The sequence below is a fragment of the Malania oleifera genome, chromosome 6, assembly GCF_029873635.1.
Source record: "Malania oleifera isolate guangnan ecotype guangnan chromosome 6, ASM2987363v1, whole genome shotgun sequence".
Classification (NCBI taxonomy): domain Eukaryota; kingdom Viridiplantae; phylum Streptophyta; class Magnoliopsida; order Santalales; family Ximeniaceae; genus Malania; species Malania oleifera.
Genome location: NC_080422.1, coordinates 66,591,595 through 66,616,441, shown reverse-complemented (window position 1 = coordinate 66,616,441; position 24,847 = coordinate 66,591,595). Strand labels below are relative to the sequence as shown.

At 35.5% G+C, this 24,847-nt stretch overlaps 1 protein-coding gene across 3 annotated transcripts; it reads left to right on the top strand.

Annotated features, from left to right (window-relative positions):
- The first annotated feature begins 1,526 nt into the window (after nt 1-1,526).
- Nucleotides 1,527-22,932, top strand: LOC131157173 (protein FLX-like 4). 3 transcript variants are annotated; one of them, XM_058111131.1, is made up of 5 exons: nt 1,527-1,705; nt 20,304-20,923; nt 21,337-21,476; nt 21,565-21,866; nt 22,419-22,932. In XM_058111131.1, the coding sequence occupies exons 2-4, from the start codon at nt 20,373-20,375 to the stop codon at nt 21,858-21,860; spliced, it is 987 nt and encodes a 328-aa protein (XP_057967114.1). In that variant the 5' UTR covers nt 1,527-1,705; nt 20,304-20,372; the 3' UTR covers nt 21,861-21,866; nt 22,419-22,932. The 3 variants fall into 3 exon arrangements, with proteins under 3 accessions (XP_057967114.1, XP_057967113.1, XP_057967115.1); XM_058111132.1 differs by having other exon boundaries at nt 1,542-1,705; nt 21,622-21,866; XM_058111130.1 differs by lacking the exon at nt 22,419-22,932 and having other exon boundaries at nt 1,531-1,705; nt 21,565-22,219.
- Nucleotides 22,933-24,847: the final 1,915 nt, after the last annotated feature.

Here is a 24,847-nt window from a genome sequence, read left to right as displayed (position 1 = left end):
ATTTTTTAGGATTCTTGCCAACTAGAGGAATTAGAAATTCAAAGCATGGACATTGCTCTTACTCGACCCCATTTGTGGGGATTTATGCCAATTATAATGGACACAACCACATGGTTTTGGTGTTAAAATGAATTCCTTTTACATGCTAAGTTGACGTCTTGCATGGGCTTGCTTAAGCTACACAAGGTGTTAATAAATGAATTTAAAAAGGGGAGTACTATTGGGGGGGGGGGGGGAGGTGAGGGCTAATGGAATCCATACAAGCATATATAAGGATTAATTGTTAAGCTTTCCTCTTTTTTCATTCATTCATTCTTGTGTTTTTAATTCAATCTAAAAACCATTTTGATTTCTACAAATGCCTCCTAATTTTTTATTTTATTTTTTTACAAACATTAGATTTTACAAGGTTAAAATAGGAAAATACAAATATTTAGGAGTTAGTTATTGAATGACTAAATTATTTACATCATCTAGATTTAGAGAATAACTCTAATTATATAAAGAACATCATTTCCAAATTCATAATTGCATTCAATATTCAAAAGTATTTTGAAAATCTTGATTCTTAAAAAAAATTCAAAAATGAGTTTTTATATTTTAATTTTTTAAAACGAAAATAGAAGATTATATATATATAGTCAAAAATGCGTTTGATTATATCATTTCAAAATTTTTACTAGAAATAAAAATTGTAAAATTGTAGTTGATTGAAGTAACAATTCATTAACAAAATAATAAAAATACTATTAATTACCATTATTAATATTACTATTACAAAATAAAATAGGCCTTATTTTCTCTATCTTCATTACATTTCAAAAATTATATCAGAAAAAGAAATAATTTAAAATTATTTCTTAAAAAATTATAATTTCAAGAGTATTTTTGAAAACATTTTTGACAAACACATGAAATTTATATATTGTTCATATATATATATATATATATATAAATTACATAGGATCTCCAGCCACCAACAAACCCTTCAGATCCCCTGATGCGACATCAAATCTACGGATCAGCGTCCTCTTCCTAGGTCTCGTTGATCAGGTAAAGTTCGGATTGTAGATACGGCTTCCGTGCATCAGTTGGACGTTAAGCCAACTCGACCTTCGAGACACATTTCTATTATCATCTACGGTCCCCACTGACTCACAGAGAACTCTCACCATTTACGGTCTTCGCTGGCTTATAGAGCGAACTCTCACTATCTACGGTCCTCGCTTTCTCATAAAGTAAATTCTTACCATTCACAGGTACCGTTGGTTTTGTGAGTGTATGTACCTGGAGATGAACCCCTGATGCTCCTTCTTACGTGTTGATGCATTTCCACCGTTCCATGCCCTAATCACGTATATAATGAATTAATAATGAAATGGATTGAAACTTTTTATTTAAAAATATAAAATGATCAAGTCTTAAATTTAGTTTTAATTTTTCGTTTTTAGTTCATTATTGCGTGGCGAAGAGGTAATTAATGTTTAATTTTATCGAAACTCGAGCTTTAAACTCCATTTTCTCTTACTGCAGTCTGTCATTAGATTTTTCATTTTTTCGAAAAAAAAAATAGTAAAATTACTGGCGAAGGCGAGCATCGGACATAGCGCGAGCAGCCTGCTTAGCACACTCGCCCGGCCTCACTTCCTGCATAATCTCGCAGCTTCTTTGGAGAAGGCGGCCGCCAGTCTGATAGCCTCGTCTGGTAAATTTACCCTCCTTCATTTGTTTAAGCTATTTTTTTTTTCTTGAAGTTATTTTTCTTGTTCTTGTGATCGAAATTTCTTGTTCTTGTGATCGAAACGCTGTAGCCATTTTGGGATATTCTGAAACTCTTCTTTTGGGGCTTAGCGGGATTCATGCGGGAGCAGATGGAGAATATGGTGGTCGTGGGATCGCAGAAGAGGGGTTTGTGAGGAGGTGGGGGCGAGGAGGGGTTTTTGTGTATGGGATTAGGGTTTCTGGTGTTGTTTCTAAGGCAACATTGATTGTAGGCATTTCTGGCATGGAGTTCTACGTTTTGCTGCTTTTTCGTATTTGTGTAACTTCTTGCATGTGTCTGAGTGGAAGTGCGTTTGAGTTTTCCTTCGATGTTATATTTTGTTTCTATTGAAAAGGGTAAGAACCATCTTAGTGAATTTTGTGAGTTTGCTGAGGCCTGAGGAACTACATTGTTGATTATATCTCCTATGTGGAACTTCCATTGATATATATTTTTTGGGATGCAGTTGGACTCTGTTCTTCGTTCTGTTACTTCTGTATGATTTGGACTGATTGTTTTTAAAGTAATTTGTTTTCTTGATGTATTTGATTCTAGTTTTGATTTATTATGATCAATTGATTATCACTTGATTTGTGATATGGGCTGTCCAACATAGTATTCTGTCCTACAAATATATTAGGAAATGACCGTTATAAATGTTAGCTGGCATATTATGTAGTCTTAGCATTACAGAGGTAACAATAAACAAATATTCACTTCAATATGGTACAAGAATCAGTGTTAAAAGTCAATATACACTTTCAGATGAAGAGTTATGCATACTTTTTTGGATAATCACAATCAATGCAAAGTTCAAACAGTTAATCATGAGTCTGGGCTGAATCTGCAACCCTATAAAGAAATCCGATACTGGTTTCAACGAAACACTGTTAAGGTTTCTCCCCCTGTCGGGATAATAAGGTTCATTTGAAATCTAGATGATCTTCTTGGAGAGTGGAGTTTGAGGTTTTCCCATTGTCAAGTTTGGTCAACCTGAGACTCAATAAATGCAAATAAAAAGCTGGTGTGTCCTGTGAAATAATGTCTTTGGGTTTTTGACTTTGTTAATGGGGTTCATGCTTGAGTGGATGGGAAGGTTGATGATTTGATGGCCATGGGATAGTGGAAGAAGTGGGGTTTGTGGGCGACAAGTTTCACAAGGATAATGTTTTTGATTTTGCTTCCTTCCATATCTCTATTTGTTTCAATGGCTCATTTAAACCAGATTTAAAGCTCTTCCTAAACTTTCTCTTTCTTCCTCTCATAAGTCCTAGGACTTGGGCCCACCTTAACCGGGTTTCCAGCATGATCTAAAAGCTCCAAACCTAGATCCCTGAGGAGTTTAAGTGGGTCTAGATTGTCTCTCTCTCCATCTTGACTACTAAACCCACAACCCTTCCTCCTATTAGAGTTGAGGCATAAATTTTCCAAAGAAAGAATGGGTTGAGTAGGAATAGGTAGAATACCTTTGCTAATTCTAGATGGGCAAGGGTCCTCCATAAGAAGATCTCCCTTCCCACAAGAATCCCCTCCAACATCACAAGAAGCATTAATAGAATTATCCATAAGAGAACAAATGAACTGAAGGCCAGTATTAGAAGGCACAGGCCTCTCAACATTTAAGACTTTCAAATGATCAAAATTGTAATTAATGAGATTAATACCTGCCTGAGCATTTTCAGGAGGCGCTTGAAGGCATTCTCTGTCCAATTACTGCGATATCATTACTGACTTGGCACTCGTAGACAACTCTTCCCCTTGAATCTCTTTACTATAACTTTCCGATCGACCTGAATAGATAAAGCTGTTCACTCTTTCTTGGGAGGTAACCTCTTGGCTCATGGTTTTGCTTCCACACATTTCCTGACATTCAAGACTCTAATTTATCCAAAGCTTTTAGCTAAGAAGATCTCATATTCATAACCTCAAAATTTTGAATCTATTCCAAGAGCAAACCATTATTATCCTCGAACTAGTCTTCCAATTCAGTATCAAAGTCTTGCATAACACACATCTGTTTGGCCTCATAAAGTAGTGCTATCTTCCTTAACATTTTGAAGGATCTCGCTCTTTTTATCCGCTTCTTCCATACATGAAGATTCTACATCATTTGCTATTTCCTTCTCTCCATGAAGTGAGAGGTCAAAAAGTTTTCCTTTTTTTCTTGCGATACCATCTATGATTCTCCCTTGTGCGATGAAGGACTACAATATTCCATCTTATCGGTCACTAGTGCCTTTGAAAAGTGAGATTCATGCTTCCTCCTAGAATCTTATTGGAACTAGATTTTCCTTTCTCCACCCACCCTAGACCCATTGATCTTGCCTGTTTAGAATTTTTTTGGCCTTTTGGCCCAAAGCAAGTGATGAAAAACTATGTCCACTTTTGCAATTTTCAGCCCACTAATGGAACCATTAAAATTAGGTGGAGAGCTTTCAAAATTTGAAAGTAATTGGGCTGCATTAATGTTTGATATACTCTCTCCCTTAATTTTTCTCTTCCCAAGGACATAGTATTGCCTTTCTCTATTATTTGGCAGGTTTCGTTGGAGTAATTCCTTCTCTGTTCATGTGAAACTCAAAGCTTTATGACCTTTGCATAACTGAGCTCGTTGGGTAACCCTGTAAGTGTCGTATCCATTCCATTTCTTTGCTATATATTGGTAGAATTGCACTATCTATACGCCATGCCTAGGAGTTTAAGGTGGTTCCTTTTCAAGCTATCTACATCCCCCTTCAACGATCTGCAGAAACTCCACCAACCTAAGGCTTCCTTGCCCTCTAGAATTCTTAGAGAAACTCTTCCCCCTGACTACAAAAATTTCTCAACGACAATCATTCTTCTGAATTTGTTTGACAAAAAAATTGACGATTAACAAACCTCTCGCAAATTTCATCTGCTTATTGCACGGGAATTTAGGGTTTTGCCACCAAAAACTCAAAACATCTGTTCTTGGAACCAGCTAACCTTGTTATTTAGCATAACACATTGAGGCATCTTCCTACCTGGCTTCTCCAAAATTTGAAGGGCTCTCGACGATGGAATCCATTCAAGAAAATAGTTTTTAGTTTAATGATATGGATTTTAGCATTATGGGAACTCTAGTACTCACTCTATACCTTCTACTTCAACCCACAAGCTAGAGAATAGAAACAGGAGGACCCTTTGGTGAAGATGACCCTCCGGTGAAGAGTGAGCTGCTTCGATAGAAGAAAATCTTTGGTTCAAGACTAAATCGTCGTGGCATAAGCTTGAGGTGTCCGACGGACAAGGCTGAGAGGCTGGAAGGAAGCTCAATTGAACTCGCAAATCCTACTATGGCTACAAAGGTCATAGGTCCCGCTTTCGACAAAAGAGGGTTGCTTCGAAAGGGGGTACTTCAATTCTGCCTAAGGTCGCCATCAAGTAGGCTTGAGATGTCAAGCAAATAGATTGGGAAGTTGGGAGGATGGGAAAATGATTCGATGCGAGTTGCTAGTCCCGTTGGGCCCCACGCTCATTCCGAGAGCTAAGAGCCCTTTGAATCGCCGGCCAAAGAACAAATATGGGTTATGAGGCGAGAGACATCGTTGGACCTACAAAGCTACAATTGATTTGCAACGATGAAGAAGAGGCATCATCGCGAGAGGGAGCAGTTTGTGAGAGTTGTAAGGGTGGAAGCAACGTCTTGTCAGAAATCTATTGCAACTGAGAAGAGACTTCGAGTTCTAGGGCTTGACCCTTCACCAGAGAGAGGCTTCAATTTTTAGTGCTTGACCCCCCGCTAGAGAAGAGGCTTCGAGCCTATGAAGAATCTATGATTGTTGTCGAACGTCGAAGTGGCTGAGATGTCCGGTGATTGGAGCCTAGGAGAATGAGTTGGTAGAACTTGACAAGTTTTACTTTTTGGACATGTTATTTCTTAGTTGCTCAACATTATGATCCATAAAGTATGATTGGTCTTATAGCGATCCTATAAAGCTTTCCTTTTAATTTTAAGGGTATTCTACGATCACATAGCACGCCCAAAGCACTTCTCCATTATACCCAACTTGCTCTAACTTTATGCATGACATCCTATTTGATTTCTCCTTCCGCTTGCAGAACATATCTAAGTTGTCAAAATCTACTAGTGCTATTAATTTCTTGATGATCAAGTTTAATCTTATCTCCAATATTCCTCCTTTCATGGTTGAAATTGCATTTCACATTGATGGAGGGGCAGCGTCAAGGATCTGCGGCCATGGAAGAGATTAGAAGAAATTGAAGAAAGGAAGGAAAGGGAAGGAAGGAGAGGAGATATAGGGCGAACTCTCATTCACAACTTAATTCAAATTCAACATCAACTGTATACAACATGGCTTTCACACACTATTTATAAGAAAGCTTCTAAACATGAAATTTCACATATATCCCTAAAACAACATGAATTACCAACAAACTCCTACATTACACAAATATTACGAACAACCACCCAAATACACATAATCCTGCACAAATTAATACTAAACACATACTAAATTACTAACTAAACCCAACAACCCTCAATCCAATTCTTCAAAAGTATTCTCCAACAGAGATCTTCCCAAGGCCTTGCTTATGGTCCTACATCAACTCCGCACCTCCTCCCCCCCCCCCCCCAAAAAAAAAAAAAGAAAAAAATTGGCCTCGAATTTTGAAATCTTGGACTCTTCGAAAGCAAACACTTGAGTGAAACAAGAAATCACGTTCTATTGACAGCATCTGGACTTGAATTGAGAGTTAGCATCAGTGAACATATCGTGAATGACAATTTAATATGTCTGAAAGACTTTAGATGTCTTCAGTGTAGTAAAACTTTCTAGCCTCATTTATGTCATACCATCGGAAATAGTGCTCCAAAGAATACACCCAATCATCAAACTCATAAGAAGAACTATCACCATTAAAATCTGAGATTTCTAGTTTAATTCCCTCACTTAGATGATTATTTCAGTCTTCACACAACTCAAAAGTATGAGGGACAGCAGCTATTCCACCGTTTTGTTTGGTAAGAAATTCCATGAGCCTTTACCTAAGGCTGCAACTTTGGTTGTTAGCCTATCCAAAGCATTGGTAGTTGTCCCCAGGCATTTTCCATGTTTTGTACCCTACCGCTCTGCCTTTATAGGCAATTCAACATTGTTCACCATGATGCAATTATATGATGCAAACAATAAACTTCACTTTCAGTTATTTAGGAACAATTTCAAGTTACCTTTAATCTTGAGTATCACGTAGAAATGAAACAAATTCAGTTAGAGAAAACACAAATTCTGCAATAAAACCTGATTTCCAGTGCTGATAGCAGAAATTTCTTGATTCTCCTAGCAATTTATTGCTCTTACTTGCACAATGTAAAGTCTGGAACCAAAGTTTTGTGCTGCAAATCAAAATCTCGGGAGAAAACACCACTTTCTCATGGCTGGAACCAATATCTCGTGAGACAGGCAAATACAGAGCTGTCTGGGAAGTTTCCTTGTTGCTGGCATGTGAGGCGCATTGGCTTTCGGCAAGAAGTCGTTTTGATGACAGAATAAACTACACTAATTAATACTTACACTAATTAATATGAAACACATAATAAAGTACTAAATAAACCCAGCAATCCTTGATCCAAATCTTCTCAAGTATTCTCCAACAAGGATCTTTCCAAGGCCTTGCTTCTTGTCCTACATCACATATATTCTCTCGTATTTCTAGTTTTCTACTCATACTCTAAAGCTGCTCTCCATAGTTTTAACTTAGATTCTACTCCACTCTTATTTTCATCAATCAAAACAATATCATCTGCAAACAACATACGTTTTGGGATCTTGTTTTATATATTCCTGAGTTTATCAATCATTGAAGCAAAAAGATAAGGGCTCAAAGTAGAATACTTATATACACTTATTGTGATTGGAAATTCTCTAGACTTTTCTTTTGTAGTCCTACCGTTAGTCGTTACTCTATCATACGTATCCTTAACATTATTAGTGTAACCTACTGCATACTTCATTCTTTTCTTAAACTCACCATGTAACGTCCCTTGGTACTCCTTCATAGGCTTTCTCTAGGTCAATAAAAACTATGTGCAAGCCCCTCTTCTTTCCCCTAAACTTTTCCTTTATAAATAGCTTTTGTTGTCAATCTCCTAGGCATAAAACCAAATTGATTCTCTGAGACCCTTATTTCTAATCTTATTCTTTGTTCAATTACTCTTTCCCATAGTTTCATGACTAAGTTTAATTCCGCAATATTTATTACAATTTTTAATATCACCTTTGTTTTTGTGTAGAAGTACTAATGTGCTTTTCCTGCAACAGTGTACCCATGTCAAATCTATTCCTCAATTGGAATCAGCAATAACGTCAAAACCCATAATTTACAAATGCTAATTCTTTATTGGATCTTGTTTGATGTTTGTCACATCATCTTTGACAGTCTTCTTGATCTCATTACACCATTTTCATCCAGAGCCATTAGAGTAGAGTTGCCCAGCTGCCATGCTATTTCCCCAATCACATTCACTATTGTCAATTGTTGCTCTTGGTGACTTTTGCTGCCAAAACTACGAAGGCTTGGAGTTGCATAGTTTTAAAAATTGGTGCATAATGGCTGTGCAGATGTCATGTAGTGGTATTAGCGGCTTTCAAGACTGATATGGGTTGATATCTCAGGGATGCTTTGATTCACAACTATAATGGCTGTTATGGAACCTTATGGGCCATTATAGTGCCAAGCTGGCTATGAATTACTAAAACTGGTTTTTGAGTGTTTTTTTTTTTTTTTTTTTGCGCATTTTCCCCTTTATTAAATCTTAGAAATTCAATTTTAAGTTGGTTTGTTTAGTTGGTGTTTTTTTTTTTTTTTTTTTTCATTTTGAGTTTATTTTCCATGACATTTGGTATGCATTTTTTTCAATAACTACTATTAAAATAAACCCAATTTTTTCTCTCATTAAATTATATATGTTTGTATTCTAACTTCTTTCAATTTTTTTTTTCTATTTTCCTGATACTTATTTTGGAGACTAAAGTACCTTCTATTGTATTCAATTTTTTTTTCTTGTTTAGCATTTGAACGTTCTATATTTAATTTTTTGGACAATAAAATTTCCATTAAAGACTAAAATATACAATAGATGGCATTCTATATTTTATATATATATATATATTTGTTATATTTATGATTTCTTAGTTTGAATTTCACTTATAATCAATAAAGTAGTGAAAAAAATTAGCAAATGCATGCTTCTCGCAAATAGCAACTAAAGCAATGAACATGACATCTAATACTTGTAATATATGCTATATTTAAATTGATTAAAATTTACTAAAAAACATGTAAAGCATTAGTATAAGGATTATGAGATCAAAACATGTGAATCTATATGTTTTTAAGAAGTTTGCTAATCCAAAAAATGAATTCATGGATGCAGAGATTGCTACCTATTATGTAACATCCGTGATGGCTGCGACCGTTACACCACAACTATTACTGTTACGCTGACTGTTACTGTTATTTAAAACCATGTGGAGATTACAAATAGAGGGATCATCTTAATAATAATAAAAAAAAAAAAGGGCAGTCTGGTGCACATATCTCTCGCGTATGCCGGGTTCGGGGAAGGAGCGGACCACAATAGGTCTATAGTAATCCCAACTTAATAGGGACCATCTTAATCCAAGAAACTAATCTCAACTTTGTTCGAAGAAGCAACTTTGAGATATACTTATTTTAGTTAGCCGAACCGGTTCAGTCAAACTGAACTATATTAAATCAGAGTAAATTGGGATCCAAATTGTTCTGATAGCTGGAGAAAAAAAAAAAAAAAAAGGAACAGAAAAGAGCATACTGATTAACTTGGGAAAGTTTGATCCTAGGATGAAGGAAGCTTGATTTTATGCTTTGCAGCTTTATATGTGTTAGATCCTAAATAACATTAATGTGAATTAGAAGAGAAACCTTTCTTAGAAGCCATAAATGAGGAGTTGAGAAAGAAGGGATATTTGAGGAAGCATCAATTGAGATTGAAGAACCACTCTAGGAAATAATGGATAGCTCAAAATTGGAGCTCTACGGTCAAAATGTAACTTCATTAACTACAACTACATTGGCTCAAGCATCACGTGTTCCCACTTATGGAATTGATTATTGGCATTGGTCTCCTTCAAGTTTACTAGTGTTTTTTCATCATCCTTTGGCTATATAAAAAATTGAGATTGAATTCTTTGCAACTCTGGGAGGATGATGCATCATGCAAGCAAAAGTGCTAATTTTCTTTTCTAATTTTATTATATTTTCATTTTTTAATGTCTTCAAGATTCTAGGGTACTTTTATTTAGGAAATTTATATTTTAATTTATTTAGATATTTCAATATAGTTTTCATATTTTAGAAGCATATTGCAAGCCTTTTAAAGACACCTCTTATTAGTTTTTATTTAGATTTGAATTGATATTGAAGTCTTGGACATTGGTCCTGTGTCACCTTGGTTGACATATTGGTGTGAAGCATTTCTATCATTATTTTTTGCAAATTATTTTGAAGGTTCTACGGTTAAGAATTTGTTAATGGTCATATGCTCGGATACCACTCGTTGGCCCGGGAGTATATAGTCTAGAGAAGCCGGGGGGGGGGGGGTGAATAGACTCTTTCGCGTATTTTTGGCTTTCTTTACAAAATAGAATTCTTGGCAAGATACAAGCAATTATATCACAATAAATTAAATGTAAATCATGCACATGACGTAAATAATAAAGATAAGGGAGAGAAAGCTTAACGCTGGTATTTTTACATGGTTCGGAACCAAGCCTACGTCCACACACCTTGAGACCAACTCAAGGATTCCACAATCCACTAAGGAACTCCTTCACCGGCGGAGAAGCCTTACAACTTGGGAACAAATCCCTACTGCTCTCAAAGAGCCTTCAGGAAACGGTTTACAAAGAACCTTACAACAAACGGTTCACAAAGAACCTTTACAAGATGATAGGGTATACGACACAATGCTCCTCAAATGAGCAAATATCAAATACAAAGCAAACCTCACACTATTCTCTCAAGGATTGAATCACACAAGATTAGAGAACAAGAGAGAATGAGCACTTGCGAGTGATAAACTACAATACAAAGTGCCTAGGTTTTGTATTCAAAGATATTTTTGACTAAGAACTTGTAGAATCACAAAAAAACCATTGCTAAACATGTCATGGACTTGTATTTATAGCCAAAAAGCCATTCTAGACGTTATCTAGTCATTGGGAGTGATCTCCCTTTGATTGGCTTGAGAATTAGCCATTTTCTAGCCGTTGGGGACTGAATCCTGATGTTAATTGTCGACTATTGACCCCCATTCGTCGACTAGTGGCCCCCATTCGTCGACTAGTAACGCTCTGCCAGCAATCGTTAACATTTTGCTTGGAATCGTCGACGAATTGCACCCAATCGTCGACGAGTGCCCCAAATAAGAAAAAGTCATCAACATGAAAGTTGTGGGATTTTTTCTTAGCTTTCCTTAGACACCAAGATCGTCCTTTTTAGACTTTTCTAGCAAAAGTTATGCCCCAAATACCGAAAGGGTGTTCAGGAAATTTGATAGGTGCATAACTGAGGTTTTAAACCCAACCAAGACCAAGTTTGTAAAATATTATAACACTAATATAATTTAAAACCTGTCCTTATGAAATTTATTTTGAATATAAGATATCTTATTTATGAAAAGACATTTGAAAGCTTGATATCTTATATGCTAGTATGTCCTTTATAAAAATATACTTGACTTTCTTGAGGCTTTAGGACATAAAACATGTTTTGTCAAAGCTGGGACCAAGTATGAAAAAGTTTATAAAACCAAGATATTGAAAACTTGTCCCTTTGGAAAACATATTTTGAGTTTAGGATTCTTTTGACAAACTCTTTAATTTAACTTTGAAAACTATGTATGTTGAGTTTGTGATTTTGTGAAATCCTATAAACTTATGTGTTCTAGTGTGGATGTGCATTTGCTCAACTTTTGCTCAGAAATCATGTATGAAACAAAACCGCAAGAGTTACAAAATTTTCCTACCTCACAACCCATATTACCTATAATTCAACATAAAACTTCCTTTGGTTGTGCTTTGAGTCATTTCCGAGTGAGTTTTCTTTTGATCTTCCTTACTCGATGTCAACTCGGTCTGATCTTTGCCTTTGATCTAGTACTTTGTGAACATGTCACTTATACCTGTACTAAACATAATCTACAAAGATAGGAAAACACTAGGAACCACAAATAGGTTGATATCATCAAAACACATTAAATATGATAGTGTACCCACCGTGGCCAACAATCTCTCCCTTTTTGATGATGCCCAATCTATTAAAAATTTACTTAATCTTTGCATTTGTAATTATACTTATCATAACTTAACATGCAAAGATAAGCTTACCTAGAACCACGAATGGATTGTTATCATCTAAACAAGACATTTAAGCTCATGTAGCCACCAAGGCTAACACTCTCCCCTTTTTTGATATGCATATTATTAGATAAGACTAAAATATGCTCCCCCTTATTGTATGCATATAAGGCATAAAAACATTTCATATCCATTGGAGCTTTATCATGCAATAAAAAATAGAAAGTTCATTTTATATAAGACAATAAGCTATTGAACTTTGATACCAACCACATGCATTTTACCCCACATATATTTCTCCCTAACACCACAAAACTTCTCCCCCTTTGATCATCATCAAAAAGAGAGGTACTATTCATTAATCTAAAATGATTTCTCCCCCTTAAGATTAGTTTCCATGGAGGTGAGGTAAGTATGTGCTAAGCACATATGCCAAATGATTGTGCTAAGCCATAACATTGGAAATGCCAAGATTGGCTTTCTTCAAAACTCATGAATGATGATTTGAGAGTGAAACCATTTGATATTGTATCAATCATTCAATTTCAATTTTGTTATGATACGCTTCACTAAAGCTCATCTTCATGTATGGGATAGGTTATGCTATGCTTTAGATTTTCTACCATGCATCCAAGTTTAAGCATATATCATCAAAAACAAATTATATTACTAAGGAATATATCTTTTGTCCATAAGAGATGGTTTTACCTATCATAGCATGCTTTTGAACATAAATTCAAAACCTTAGTAATTCACATGAGAAAAACAAGGTTTTTCCATTTGTCACTCAAAAAATTTGTTCCTAAAGAACAAGCTTTGAATACATGCTATTTCATCCCATAAACAATAGCCAATACTTTTCAAAAGAGATAAACCAATCAACAAGATATATACAATTAAATCATCATATTGGTTTTATGATTTAAACTCATCAATATTGGCATAAATCTCTAAAATTCCAAAATTGTTTGATTTGTATGCTGAGAATTTATATTTTGAGCACAATCTACAAAAATTTTAATAAGTGTTTCTAATTTAGCACTATATAAACTCACTTAGTCAACACTTATTCCAATTCACTTAGGTTTGGTTAAATTTACCTAAATCCTATTTTCTAATCCTAGGTTCTAAGGAAGCAATAATTCACAAATCATGTGTACCCTTTTGGTACCCATTCTTCCTTGGGTGCCAATGAGTTGGTTTTCTTACTACCCATTCAAGCTTTCTTTCTTTGCCTTTAGCTCCTTTATAAGGGCAAAATTATCTTATGTGACCATTTCTCTCACAATATAAACAAATTTTGTTTGTGCGTGAGGGTCTTGACTTATTTGCATTATTTTTGCTTGTTGAGACATAACCATGTGATTTATAAGAGGATTTTAAATTCTTTTTGGAAAGATTATTTCTTTTAACTCCCAAAGAATCATTTGAGTTTTCTTTTCCTCTTATGATTTTACCATGATCTTTATTTTCCTTTTTCAAGAGAGCATTTTCTTTTAAGACATTTGCAATTTGATTCTTCAAATTTCCTACTTCTTCTTGAAGAATTTCATGGTCTTTTTGAGTTTTTTTAATGAGCTCCTTATTTTCTTTTTTAAGGGAAATATTTTCCTCTTTTAAGGTGGAACAAAGGCAAAGTTCCTTTCCTTTACATTTTGACAATTTATCTTCCTAGCCTTTGATTTTAACAACTAAAGATTCATTTTCTTCTTTCATCGAGGATTCCCTTAATTTAACCATAGCAAGCTCTTTTTCAATACTTTCGTTATTCTTCTTTGCCAAAACTAACTCATTAAACAATTTTGCACAATTTTCTACTACTTCATTATAAGGAGGAGTTTAATCCTCCTCATACGAACTTATCTCTTCTTGTTCATTTGCCATGAAGCACACGTGTGCTTTTTCTTCATCATCTCTTTCATTGCAAATAGTAGCATTCATAACATTATAATCTTCTTTTCGAAATATCTCTTTGTGTTTTATCAAGGGACAATTTGTTATAATATGCCCTACCTTCTTGTAATTGTAGCACCTAATGCTATCATTTTTGCTTGTTTCTTCATTTTTAGTTTGCTTACCAAAATGTTGTCTTTTTACTAGAAATTTCTTAAAATCTCTTGTGAGTGATTCTATGTCATCCTCACTATCCTCCTCATCTTCTAGTATTTCTTTATATTTTGAACTAGACGACTTTAATGCCATACCCATATCCTTCCTAGGCTTTTCTGAATCGAAAGTCGTATTTTTCTTAATTTTATAGGTCATAAGTGACCCAATTAACTTATCAAGAGTGACTTTGTTTTGATCATTTGCTTCTTCACTGGCAGTTGATTTAGCATGCCATGCCACGAGTTGTATATTTTGGACTTCTTAACTTGAGAAGTACCTTAATATGTAACTTCAAGTTTATCCCAAATTTCTTTATTGGTTTCTCAACCACAAATTCGATTATATTCATTATCACTCAAAGCACAATAAAGGAAATTTTTGGTTTTAAAGTTAAGCTCAACTAACCTTGTTTCGGTGTCCGTAACTCCTCAAGTTGTTTTGATTCCCCTTTGGCATTTTTGAACTCATAATCTCCCTTTGAGATGACCCGCTACATTTTAAGATCGTGTGCTTGGATGAAAATGGTCATTCGATTTTTCCAAGCCGGGTAGTTGGAGCCGTTGAACAATGGTGGTTTGGTCACGGATTGTCCTTGGGAAGAAGTGCCCACCAAATACTCCATTTGATCTTTATGCCCTGAATTTTACTCTGAAAAATGCAAGCGTATCGCTTTGACACCAATTGTTAATGGTGGTATGCTCGGATACCACTCGTCGGCTCGGGAGTGTATAGTTTAGAGGGGGGGTGAATAGACTCTTTCGCGTATTTTTGGCTCTCTACAAAATAAAATTATTGGCAAGATACAAGCAGTTATATCACAATAAATCATATGTAAATCATGCACATGACATAAATAATAAAGAGAAGGGAGAGAGCTTAGCACCGGCATTTTTATGTGGTTCGGCACCAAGCCTACGTCTACGTCTTGAGACCAACTCAAAGATTCCACAATCCACTAAGAAACTCCTTCGCTGGTGGAGAAGCTTTACAATTCGGGAACAAATCCCTACCGCTCACCAAGAGCCTTCACCAAACGGTTCATGAAGAACCTTACAACAAAGGTTCACAAAGAACCTTTACAAGATGATGGGGTATACAACACAATGCTCCCCAAATGAGCAAATATTAAATACAAAGCAAACTTCACACTATTCTCTCAAGGATTGAATCACACAAGATTAGAGAGTAAGAGAGAATGAACACTTGTGAATGATAAACTACAATGCAAAGTGCCTAGGTTTTGTATTCAAAGATATTTTTGACTAATAACTTGTAAAATCACAAAAAAAACCATTGCTAAACAAGTCTATGGACTTGTATTTATAGCTAAAAAGTTATTCTAGACGTTATCTAGCCGTTGGGAGTGATCTCCCTTTGATTGGCTCGAGAACTAGCCGTTTTCTAGCCGTTAGGGACTGAATCCCAATGTTAATCATCGACTATTGACCCCCATTCGTCGACTAGTGGCCCCCATTTGTCGACTAGTAACACTCTGCCAGCAATCGTTAACATTCTGCTTGGAATCATCGACGAATTGCACCCAATCGTCGACGAGTGCTCCCAAATCAGAAAAAGTCATCAACATGAAAGTTGTGAGATTTTTTCTTAACTTTCCATAGACACTATGATCGTCCTTTTTGAACTTTTCTAGCAAAAGTTATGCCCCAAACACCGAAGGGTATTCAGGAAATTTAATAGGTGCATAACTGAGGTTTTAAACCCAACCAGGACCAAGTTTGTAAAAGATTATAATACTAATATAATTTAAAACTTGTCCTTATGAAATTTCTTTTGAATATAAGATATCTTATTTATGAAAACACATTTGAAAGCTTGATATCTTATATGCTAGTATATCCTTTATAAAAATATACTTGACTTTCTTGAGGCTTTAGGACATAAAACATGTTTTGTCAAAGCCGGAACCAAGTATGAAAAAGTTTATAAAACCAAGATATTGAAAACTTGTTTGGGAAACATATTTTGAGTTTAGGATTCTTTTGACAAACTTTTTAATTTAACTTTGAAAACTATGTATGTTGAGTTTGTGACTTTGTGAAATCCTATAAACTCATATGTCCTAGTATGCATGTGCATTTGTTCAACTCTTGTTCAGAAATCATGTATGAAAAAAAACCGCAAGAGTTACAAAATGTTCCTATCTCACACAACCCATATTACATATAATTCAACATAAAGCTTCCTTTGGTTGTGATTGAGTCCTTTCCAAGTGAGTGTCCTTTTGATCTTTCTTACTCGACGTCAACTCGGTCCTATCTTTGCCTTTGATCCAGTACTTCGTGAATGTGTTACTTGTACCTGTACTAAACATAATTTGCAAAGATAGGAAAACACTAGGAACCACAAATAGGTTAATATCATCAAAACGCATTAAATATGATAGTGTAGCCACCAAGGCTAACAGAATTAATTTGTCGAATAGTGGGACTATAGGTATTAATGTTGATTCTAGTGTTCTTTCCCATTATGCATTGCTGGCAGGCTATGCTATTGTGGACTGGCCTATTGAGTATTCAGGTGCTCCTTTAGGTTCCTTTTGTTCTTTCATTTTGGGATTATTGAGAATTTCTCTAGGAGGTTGGATCAGTTGGAGAGGCGCTTATTTTGTGTTAGGGCAGCAGATTACTTTAATTCAAGTTTGCTTTACTTCTATCTCTTTGCATTGTTTTTCTTTGTATATGATTCTAGTGTTTGTTGCTTATAATTTAGATATGATCTTATGGGGGGTTATTGTGTGGTCAAGGGCTGGACATGTTTAAGGGGACCACCTTGTTTGTTGGGAGAATTTCTGCAAGCCTGTTAATGTGGGGTTTGGGCTTTGGTAATTTGGGGTCTAAAATCATTGCTTACTGGGGATGTGTTTGTGGTGGTACCCTTGGAGCCTAATGGCCTCTGTCATAACGTAATTCGTTGCACACATGGGTTTGAGCGTAATACGTGAGGTGCTAGAGTTGGTGATAATGTTACATAGGCAAACATTTGGAAATTTAATTTGTTTTGTTTTGTTTTTTTTTCAAATCAGATTTCTCATCTCTTCCTCCCCCTCCCCCCACTCCAAACATGTCACATTCATGGTTTTGAAACTGGACTGGACCAACTGGTCTGACCAGGTTTGACCGGAACCGGTCACTTGGCCAGTCCAGATGAGATATATAAACAGGATATTGCTTGACCCGGTAAGAAACCAGCTGACCCAGTGTGAATTGGACCAAACTGGCTCGAACTGGGTTCAGACTTGGTCAGCCTGGCAGCCTTAAGCAGTTTAAAAAACTAATTCACATTGTGAATGGGGTCAGGGGGATTGTACCCTGTACCTCAAGGAATGCAAGGATGGTCCTTGCCAGCACATCAAAGTTTTTTTTTTTTTGTGTATAAATGGAACAAATAATATATATAGGGAATCAGTAATATATATGCACATGTAAAAAAAAAATTTTTTTTTTTGAATAAAAAACTACACCCCTAGCTTAATAATCATAATAATCATCATCATCATCATCATCATCATCATCATTATATGGTTTTAAGAATTTTGAAAAAAAGATAGGCAAGTGATACAAATTTGATCTTGGTAACCATTGATGATGATGATGATGATCATGATGATACAAAGATGAAAGACATAAATCAAAACTATCAGTCAATTATAGTCAAAAACCATAACTAACATCATCATCATTGCCGTTATTATTATTATTTTAACATCATGGATTTTACCACTGGTTTAACCCACTGGTTGGACCTGTCCCAGTCTGACTGATACAGTGGCTTCACCGGCCCTATCACTAATCACTTATAAAATTGGTGACAATGAAAAGGTTCAGTTTTGGGAGGAACTTTGTGTTGGAGATGTTTCTTTTGTTTAGCTTTTCTCCTTTTTCTTCTTTTTGTTCTTTATGATTCTTCTGTTTTGCTGAGTTCTATCTTGGTCAGGGAAATTTGGATTCTTGGAATTTTCATTTTGCTTGAAATGTTATTAGAGGGCTGATCTCATTCTTTCAAGAGCTTTGGTCAAACTATGGAGATATTGGTTTGAGTGCAATGCAAGGATTTTTGAAGGTTCTGTTGATAAAGTATTGTGTACGGTGGTGCTTTTGGCATCTCTTTTGAGGTTCTGCTAATGGCATCTTCAAAGGAGTTTCATTGACTGAATTACTAACCAGAGAGCTGTTCCTTCTAGTAGATTTACTATCTTTTGTTTTGATTTTCTTCTGTTGTTTCTCTTTTTAGTGGAAGATACCCTATCCTTGTTTTTTAACTTATTTCCTCTCTCTCACTCTCACTCTCGCTCTCGCTCTCTCTCTCTCTCTCTCAATATAATTCTTCTGTTTATAAAAAAATATATATTTTTGCAAAATCTCCTTCCTCATTAAATTTGTCATGTTGAAAGGGTTATCCCAATGTCAATGGGCAGAACTTGCCCCAATTTACCTGTCTCCAAAATGTGCAAAATAAAGTGTGTACATTAAAATCATACTGAGTTTTCTTGGCTAGGGATGTTGGTTTCACTTGTATCCAAGTTGGTTGTAGGCCAAGTGTGCGATGGAGTCATCTGGAGAAGGTCGTACCCATGGTCTTAAATTTCCACGTAATTGTCAAAAGTTCTGTTGAAATTTCCAATTTCCGTCAACTTCGAAATCGAAATGGCAGTCGATTTCCGTCTTGCATAATTTCCATCGAAATCTCAACGAATCTTTCGAAATTTATCGAAACCTCGAAATTTTAGCGAAATTTGTCGAAATTTATCAAAACCTCGAGAGTGAAGTGAAATTTATCTTTTAATTTATTTTATTTATTTTAGTGAAACAAAAGGTTATCACAAGTGCTTTTGAAATTATATGAAAAAATAAACGTAAAATAATATTTTATGTAACCATTTATGTCTAAATTATCAATATATGCATAATAAATAATATTTATCATTAACTGAATATGTTTAATGTACATTATCTTACAAACATGTCTAATACTACTATTTTACGACTTTTCCACCTCATACAAAACATAGATGTATTTAATTTGTAATATATTAGCCTTAAAACTTATATTTTTATGTTTGTTAACCATTTCTAAAGTTTCACAAAGAATTCCATGCTTTACTACTAGTTTCCGTTATTTTTTCAAATCGAAATTGAAATCGACATCGAAATCGAAATTTCCGTACTTTTGGAGCTTCAAAATTTGAGTCAAAATCGAAATTTAAGACCTTGGTGGCACCCACTGCAGTCGAAATTTCCGTACTTTTGGAGCTTCAAAATTTGAGTCAAAATCGAAATTTAAGACCTTGGTGGCACCCACTGCAGTCGAAATTTCCGTACTTTTGGAGCTTCAAAATTTGAGTCAAAATCGAAATTTAAGACCTTGGTCGCACCCACTGCAGTTGGTGGACAGAAACTGGTAGAGGGTGTGGGTAGGGGTTGGGGTTTATGAGATGGAGCAGCTGGGGTGTAGGGATGTGTCCGCTTTTTGACATTCGTATTCTTGGCTGGATATGTTTGGAGCTCGCATTTGCACTGCCACAGTCAACTGTAAACACAACGTGACATAATTTCCTGCCAATAATATGAGAAGTCAAAGAACTGAAGAAAATATTGCTGCAGTGCTTTTCAGGGCAACCAGTATTAGAAGCTCATCTTTATTATCGGCTTGTTAGATGGCAAGCCTTAACCCAACGATAGATGCAAACATGCTCTTAGACCCCTCATAGGGCATGGAACTTTATGTGCTGGATGTTGCATTTTTATGTGCAGTCCATTCATTTTTGGACGCAAAGCTAACCTAGAGTCCTCATAGGAGCATTTCCATATTTTCTTCTATTTAACGGATCTAGTTGACCAAATTATGAGTAAATGCCATGCATTGTTACCTAATTTTGGGGCAGTAATCTTTTATTGAGTTTTCAGATATTTGTTAGTTAAACTGGAGATTGGTTATGAAAGGAATTTTTCCTAGTATTTGTCCACGCCAATCTCTTCCTTTTCATCGCAGTAATTGTTTTTCCTCCCCTTTCTCCAAACATTCAAAAGCAGGTATTGAACATTGGACCCTAGGCTGTGCGAATTACTGACATTTGTTTGACTCACGGGATTGTTGGAAACATGGCTGCACGGGGAAAATTTCCAGCTTATGAAGGACGATCTGTCCAAGCTCCAGGGATGATGCGGCATGGTCCGTTTCCTGGTGTAGGTATTCCAGCTAATCTTCGTCCTATGGAGCCACGCCTCCTCCCTGAACGTGCGGAGAGCAAGTTGGCTGTTCAGGCAGCAGAGATGGAACAACTTGCGGCGGACAACCACAGGCTGGCAGCCACTCATGTTGCTCTGAGGGAGGACCTTGCCACTGCTCAACAGGAAATACAGAGGGTTAAGGGTCATATAAGAAGCATCCAAACAGAAAGTGATATTCAGATAAGGGTTCTGTTAGAGAAGATAACAAAAATGGAGGCAGATATTAGAGCTGGTGAGAGTATCAAAAAGGATCTGCAACAGGCACACATGGAGGCACACGGTTTGGTAACTTCTAGACAAGAGCTGAGTGCTGAAATTCAAAGAGCCACGAAGGAGCTGCAGAAAGCCCATGATGATGCTAAAAAGCTACCAGAGATGCATGCCGAACTTGACAGCTTGAGACAGGAACACCAGAGGTTGCGGTGAGTTAGAATAGCTGTTTATTTATTTATTTATTTTTTTCATGGCTGTTCATTATGACCCTCAGACCTGTGTTCAAAGGATTCTGCTTAGATAATTCTTGTGGACTCCAATTCTTTCTTCCCCCAACTTCCCCAAAATAAATAATAAATAAATAAATAAATAGAAGCATATTGAATTCTGGAACTGATAGTCAAGAAATAGAGGGAATTGGGACAATTTAAGTCTGATGTCGGATAATGTAAGCCCCTAGACTTGATTATGAATCCCGGTAATTAATGAAAACGGATTATCAATTTAAGCAACATGTTTCTTACATGACGAATATATTACATGGGGTTTCAAATAATGGTTTATAAACAACCACCTGATTGGTTCTGAAAATAATTTATGTTAACTTTTTTGGGTTAAACAGTACTGCATTTGAGTATGAAAAAGGATTAAACATGGAGCAAGTGGAGCAAATGCAAGCGATGGAGAAAGATATGTTAGGGATGGCACGAGAAGTTGAAAAACTGCGTGCTGAGGTGTTGAAAGCAGAGAAGAGAGCGCTTGGTAAATCTTTCCCTCTGTTATTGATCGTACAAATTGAAATCTATTAAACCTTCTCTTCATACTTATACTAATATAATGCCGTATATAGTGCCAAACTATAGTGGTGCCTATGTGAACCATGATCGTTCATACCCAAATGTGCAAGGTACTGGTGCTTATGTTGATGGATATGGAAGGCCATATGGTCATATGGGTGTTGGCTCAACAGTCGAACATATAAATCTCTATGGTAACACAAATGGTCCAGCTGGTGGTGTTGCCGCTGTCTCTGGTGTTGGGAGTGGTGCTGTCTGGGGAGGAGCACATGAACCTGCAGCTGCTTCTGGCGCTGGCAGTGGTGCTGTCTGGGGAGGACCACATGACCTGACCCTTGCGCCTAGGTAGATATGGGTAAGCAGCCATTAGAACCTGTGTATAAACTTTTCTGCCGTTGCTTAGATTTGCTGTGGTATTGGTTGAATTATTTTGATATCAATATCTACTATCGGTAGGTGTGCTTTTCATGCAGATTTTTCATATTTGGCATTTTCTCCCATATGAATTTTACTACAGATACTATAAAATTGAGCTATCATGAGACTGATCTCTTGTATTGTGCTAGTTTTTGAGTGGGATAGATTGCTGTTGATTGTTAATTGATTCTTGGAACTTTTGTGTATATTAATTCCCATTTTCAAGTACATTACTGATGGTCTCTTCAAACTTGTGTTTAAGCTGTAATGAAGGGAATATCATTTTGATTATTGAGTGATGCTAGAGTAACATATGAATGGCATGATTGCCAAGATGTGCAATCTAGCGTGCATTGGTAAATCTACACGGCAAGCATGTGGTCCTAGAAATGAGAAAGTTGTCCGGGTGGGGGAAGGGTAACTTGCATTTCTACGTATCATTATTTTGTGCAAAAATATTTCAGTTTCAATGAATGGTTTTGATTTTCAGAGCCACAATCAAGTGCAGAGTTTGCACAAAAAGCTTTGGATTTGGAATCATATTGGATTGTGCAAAGTTGAGTTGAGTTTTGGCCAGTTAACACAATTCTATGTGGATGTCCTTAGCTCTATGAAGTGGTACTGTTGTATTTACCTTGTCTTTTTTTCGCGGCTCTTTCTTACTGCAATAGAAGAAATCAGATTCTCCTGCGTATAATTGAAAAGTTTCAACTTGAAGGCAAAAATAATCTGATATTGATAAAGCTAGTTCTCTGTACGAAACCAGAGCAGTCACGTCCCATACCTCACAAGATAGCAATTCAAATGATGGCCTTGGGCAGTAGCATAGGGGGACAATTATGCATGGGCAGGATTCAAACATTATTTCTTTTTTGTACCACTTCAAACTGATTAGATCTGTGAATTTTTATTCAAATGATCACTTTGTTTGGTGCATGATAGTTAACAGTTGACTCTTGTACTCCTTTGTTTCAAATAAATCCTGCTTCTGGTAGCTTGTTCAACTACTTTTTGTAATACTAGTTTTGTTGCAGTTGGAGAATGGTTTCATTTGGTAAGGGGTTCGTGCATGTGGCTTCACACTATGGAATTTGTGGTTCATTATGCGTTGAGGAAGCCGGCCAAGCATCACCCATGAAATCATCTACCACCTGTATTTCAGTTGGACCTGATTCCAACTTTTCCTCTCCATGCCCCTAGAAAAGAAAGTTCACTCCTCGTTTTCTTAAATCGGAAACCTGAAAGAAGTTTCCTTCCCATCACGGTATTCATAAGTCACGGTTGAAAGCACGGCATAGGGTTTGTTCTCGAGTAGTAGGAGAGAATTAGCCGCATGCGCTAGCGTTGCTCGAGTAATTACCTTAAGAAACTCCATTCCCAACACAAATGCGAAATCATAAAAAATGTGTCATCAAGGGACCATTTGAACAATTTATGAAAATTTACGTAATAAAAAGTATTTAGTTGAAAGGTATTTATCTTTTTGTTTTGGTGATTGATGAACAAGTTAGAAATATTCAAAATGAGATTCTTTGATGAATGTTGTTTCCAAATGATATCTACTTGTGGTGGAATTTAGGTTAGAACTTTAGAGAACTACGTGTAAAGGTTTTAGGATAAATAGGAATAAGTTAGAATATATAAAATGTAATGTTAATAATGTAAGGAGGTGTATAATAAAAAAATTAATGACCTTAGCAGACTTAGAGGATGTAATACATAAAGAGTGTAGAATGGAGGAATCTATTATTATTAAGCATGTGTGAATTAAAATGTTAGGCTATTCAGGAAATATGTATAAAAAAGTAGTAGTTAGTGGGTGACCCACTCTGGGTTGCATATCTCAATATATATATAAACATGTGTATATATTATAATATATTTACATTCACACACACACACACACACACATAAGAATAAGTTACTTTTCAAAATTAAGTAAATAATCCTAATATATGATTTTAGATTTGAATTTGAGAAAACAAATTAAATAGAAAGTTTGTATAGTTTCATTCTAGTCATAAAAATTCAAATGAATGAAAAAAAAAAAAAACTTAAAATGGTTTTAATTAGATCAAATAATCTCTTCGTCTTAAGCCATATCTAATAATAATAATAATAATAATAATAATAATAATAAATGATGGAAAACTTAGATAATTTGGACATTTGAAATGTACGCCTTGTAGCATACGTGTGAGAAAAATACTGAGTGAATTATTGTTTCTTGCATTAAAAGAAGTGAGGGTAGGCCTAAAATAACCTGAAACGAAGTAGTGAGAAAGAATTTAATAGCTCTTACACTAGAGGAGGGAAATGATGTTGATTTGGTGAATTAATAAATAAAAAAAAATTCATGTAGCTAATTTCACATAGTGGGACTTAAAGACTACTTCTTGTTATTGTTGATGCTATATTTGAAAAAATACTTGATAATAAGTATTAAACTAGAAAATTTTTAAGAGTTATAAACACTATTCAACTGCGTTTAAAAATAAGTACTGATCATAAATACTCATAATAAGTGATGTTTGGGCGGTCGCTTTTATTATAATTGTTGTATGAATTTATCATAATAATAATAAAAGTACTCCTAGTATAAAGTAGAAGTGAAGTTGTGTATGCTATAATGATCCTCTTCCTACCCCCCCAAGGGAGAGTCTTGCGCCTGATGACACCCTTGATATAGAATAAATGAAGAAAATGTACGATTATTAAATTATGTTAATAAGCTAACATTGTAAAATAATATTATTAATTGGAATTTTAATTGTTTTTAATTAACAATTCAATTAAGATTTATGTTACTTAACATTTTGATATTTTCTAACAGAGAAAGCAATAACATTTAACATTGTCTAATTAACAAATTATAACTAACATGTTCAAGTAAAAATTTTAATTTACATTTTAAATATT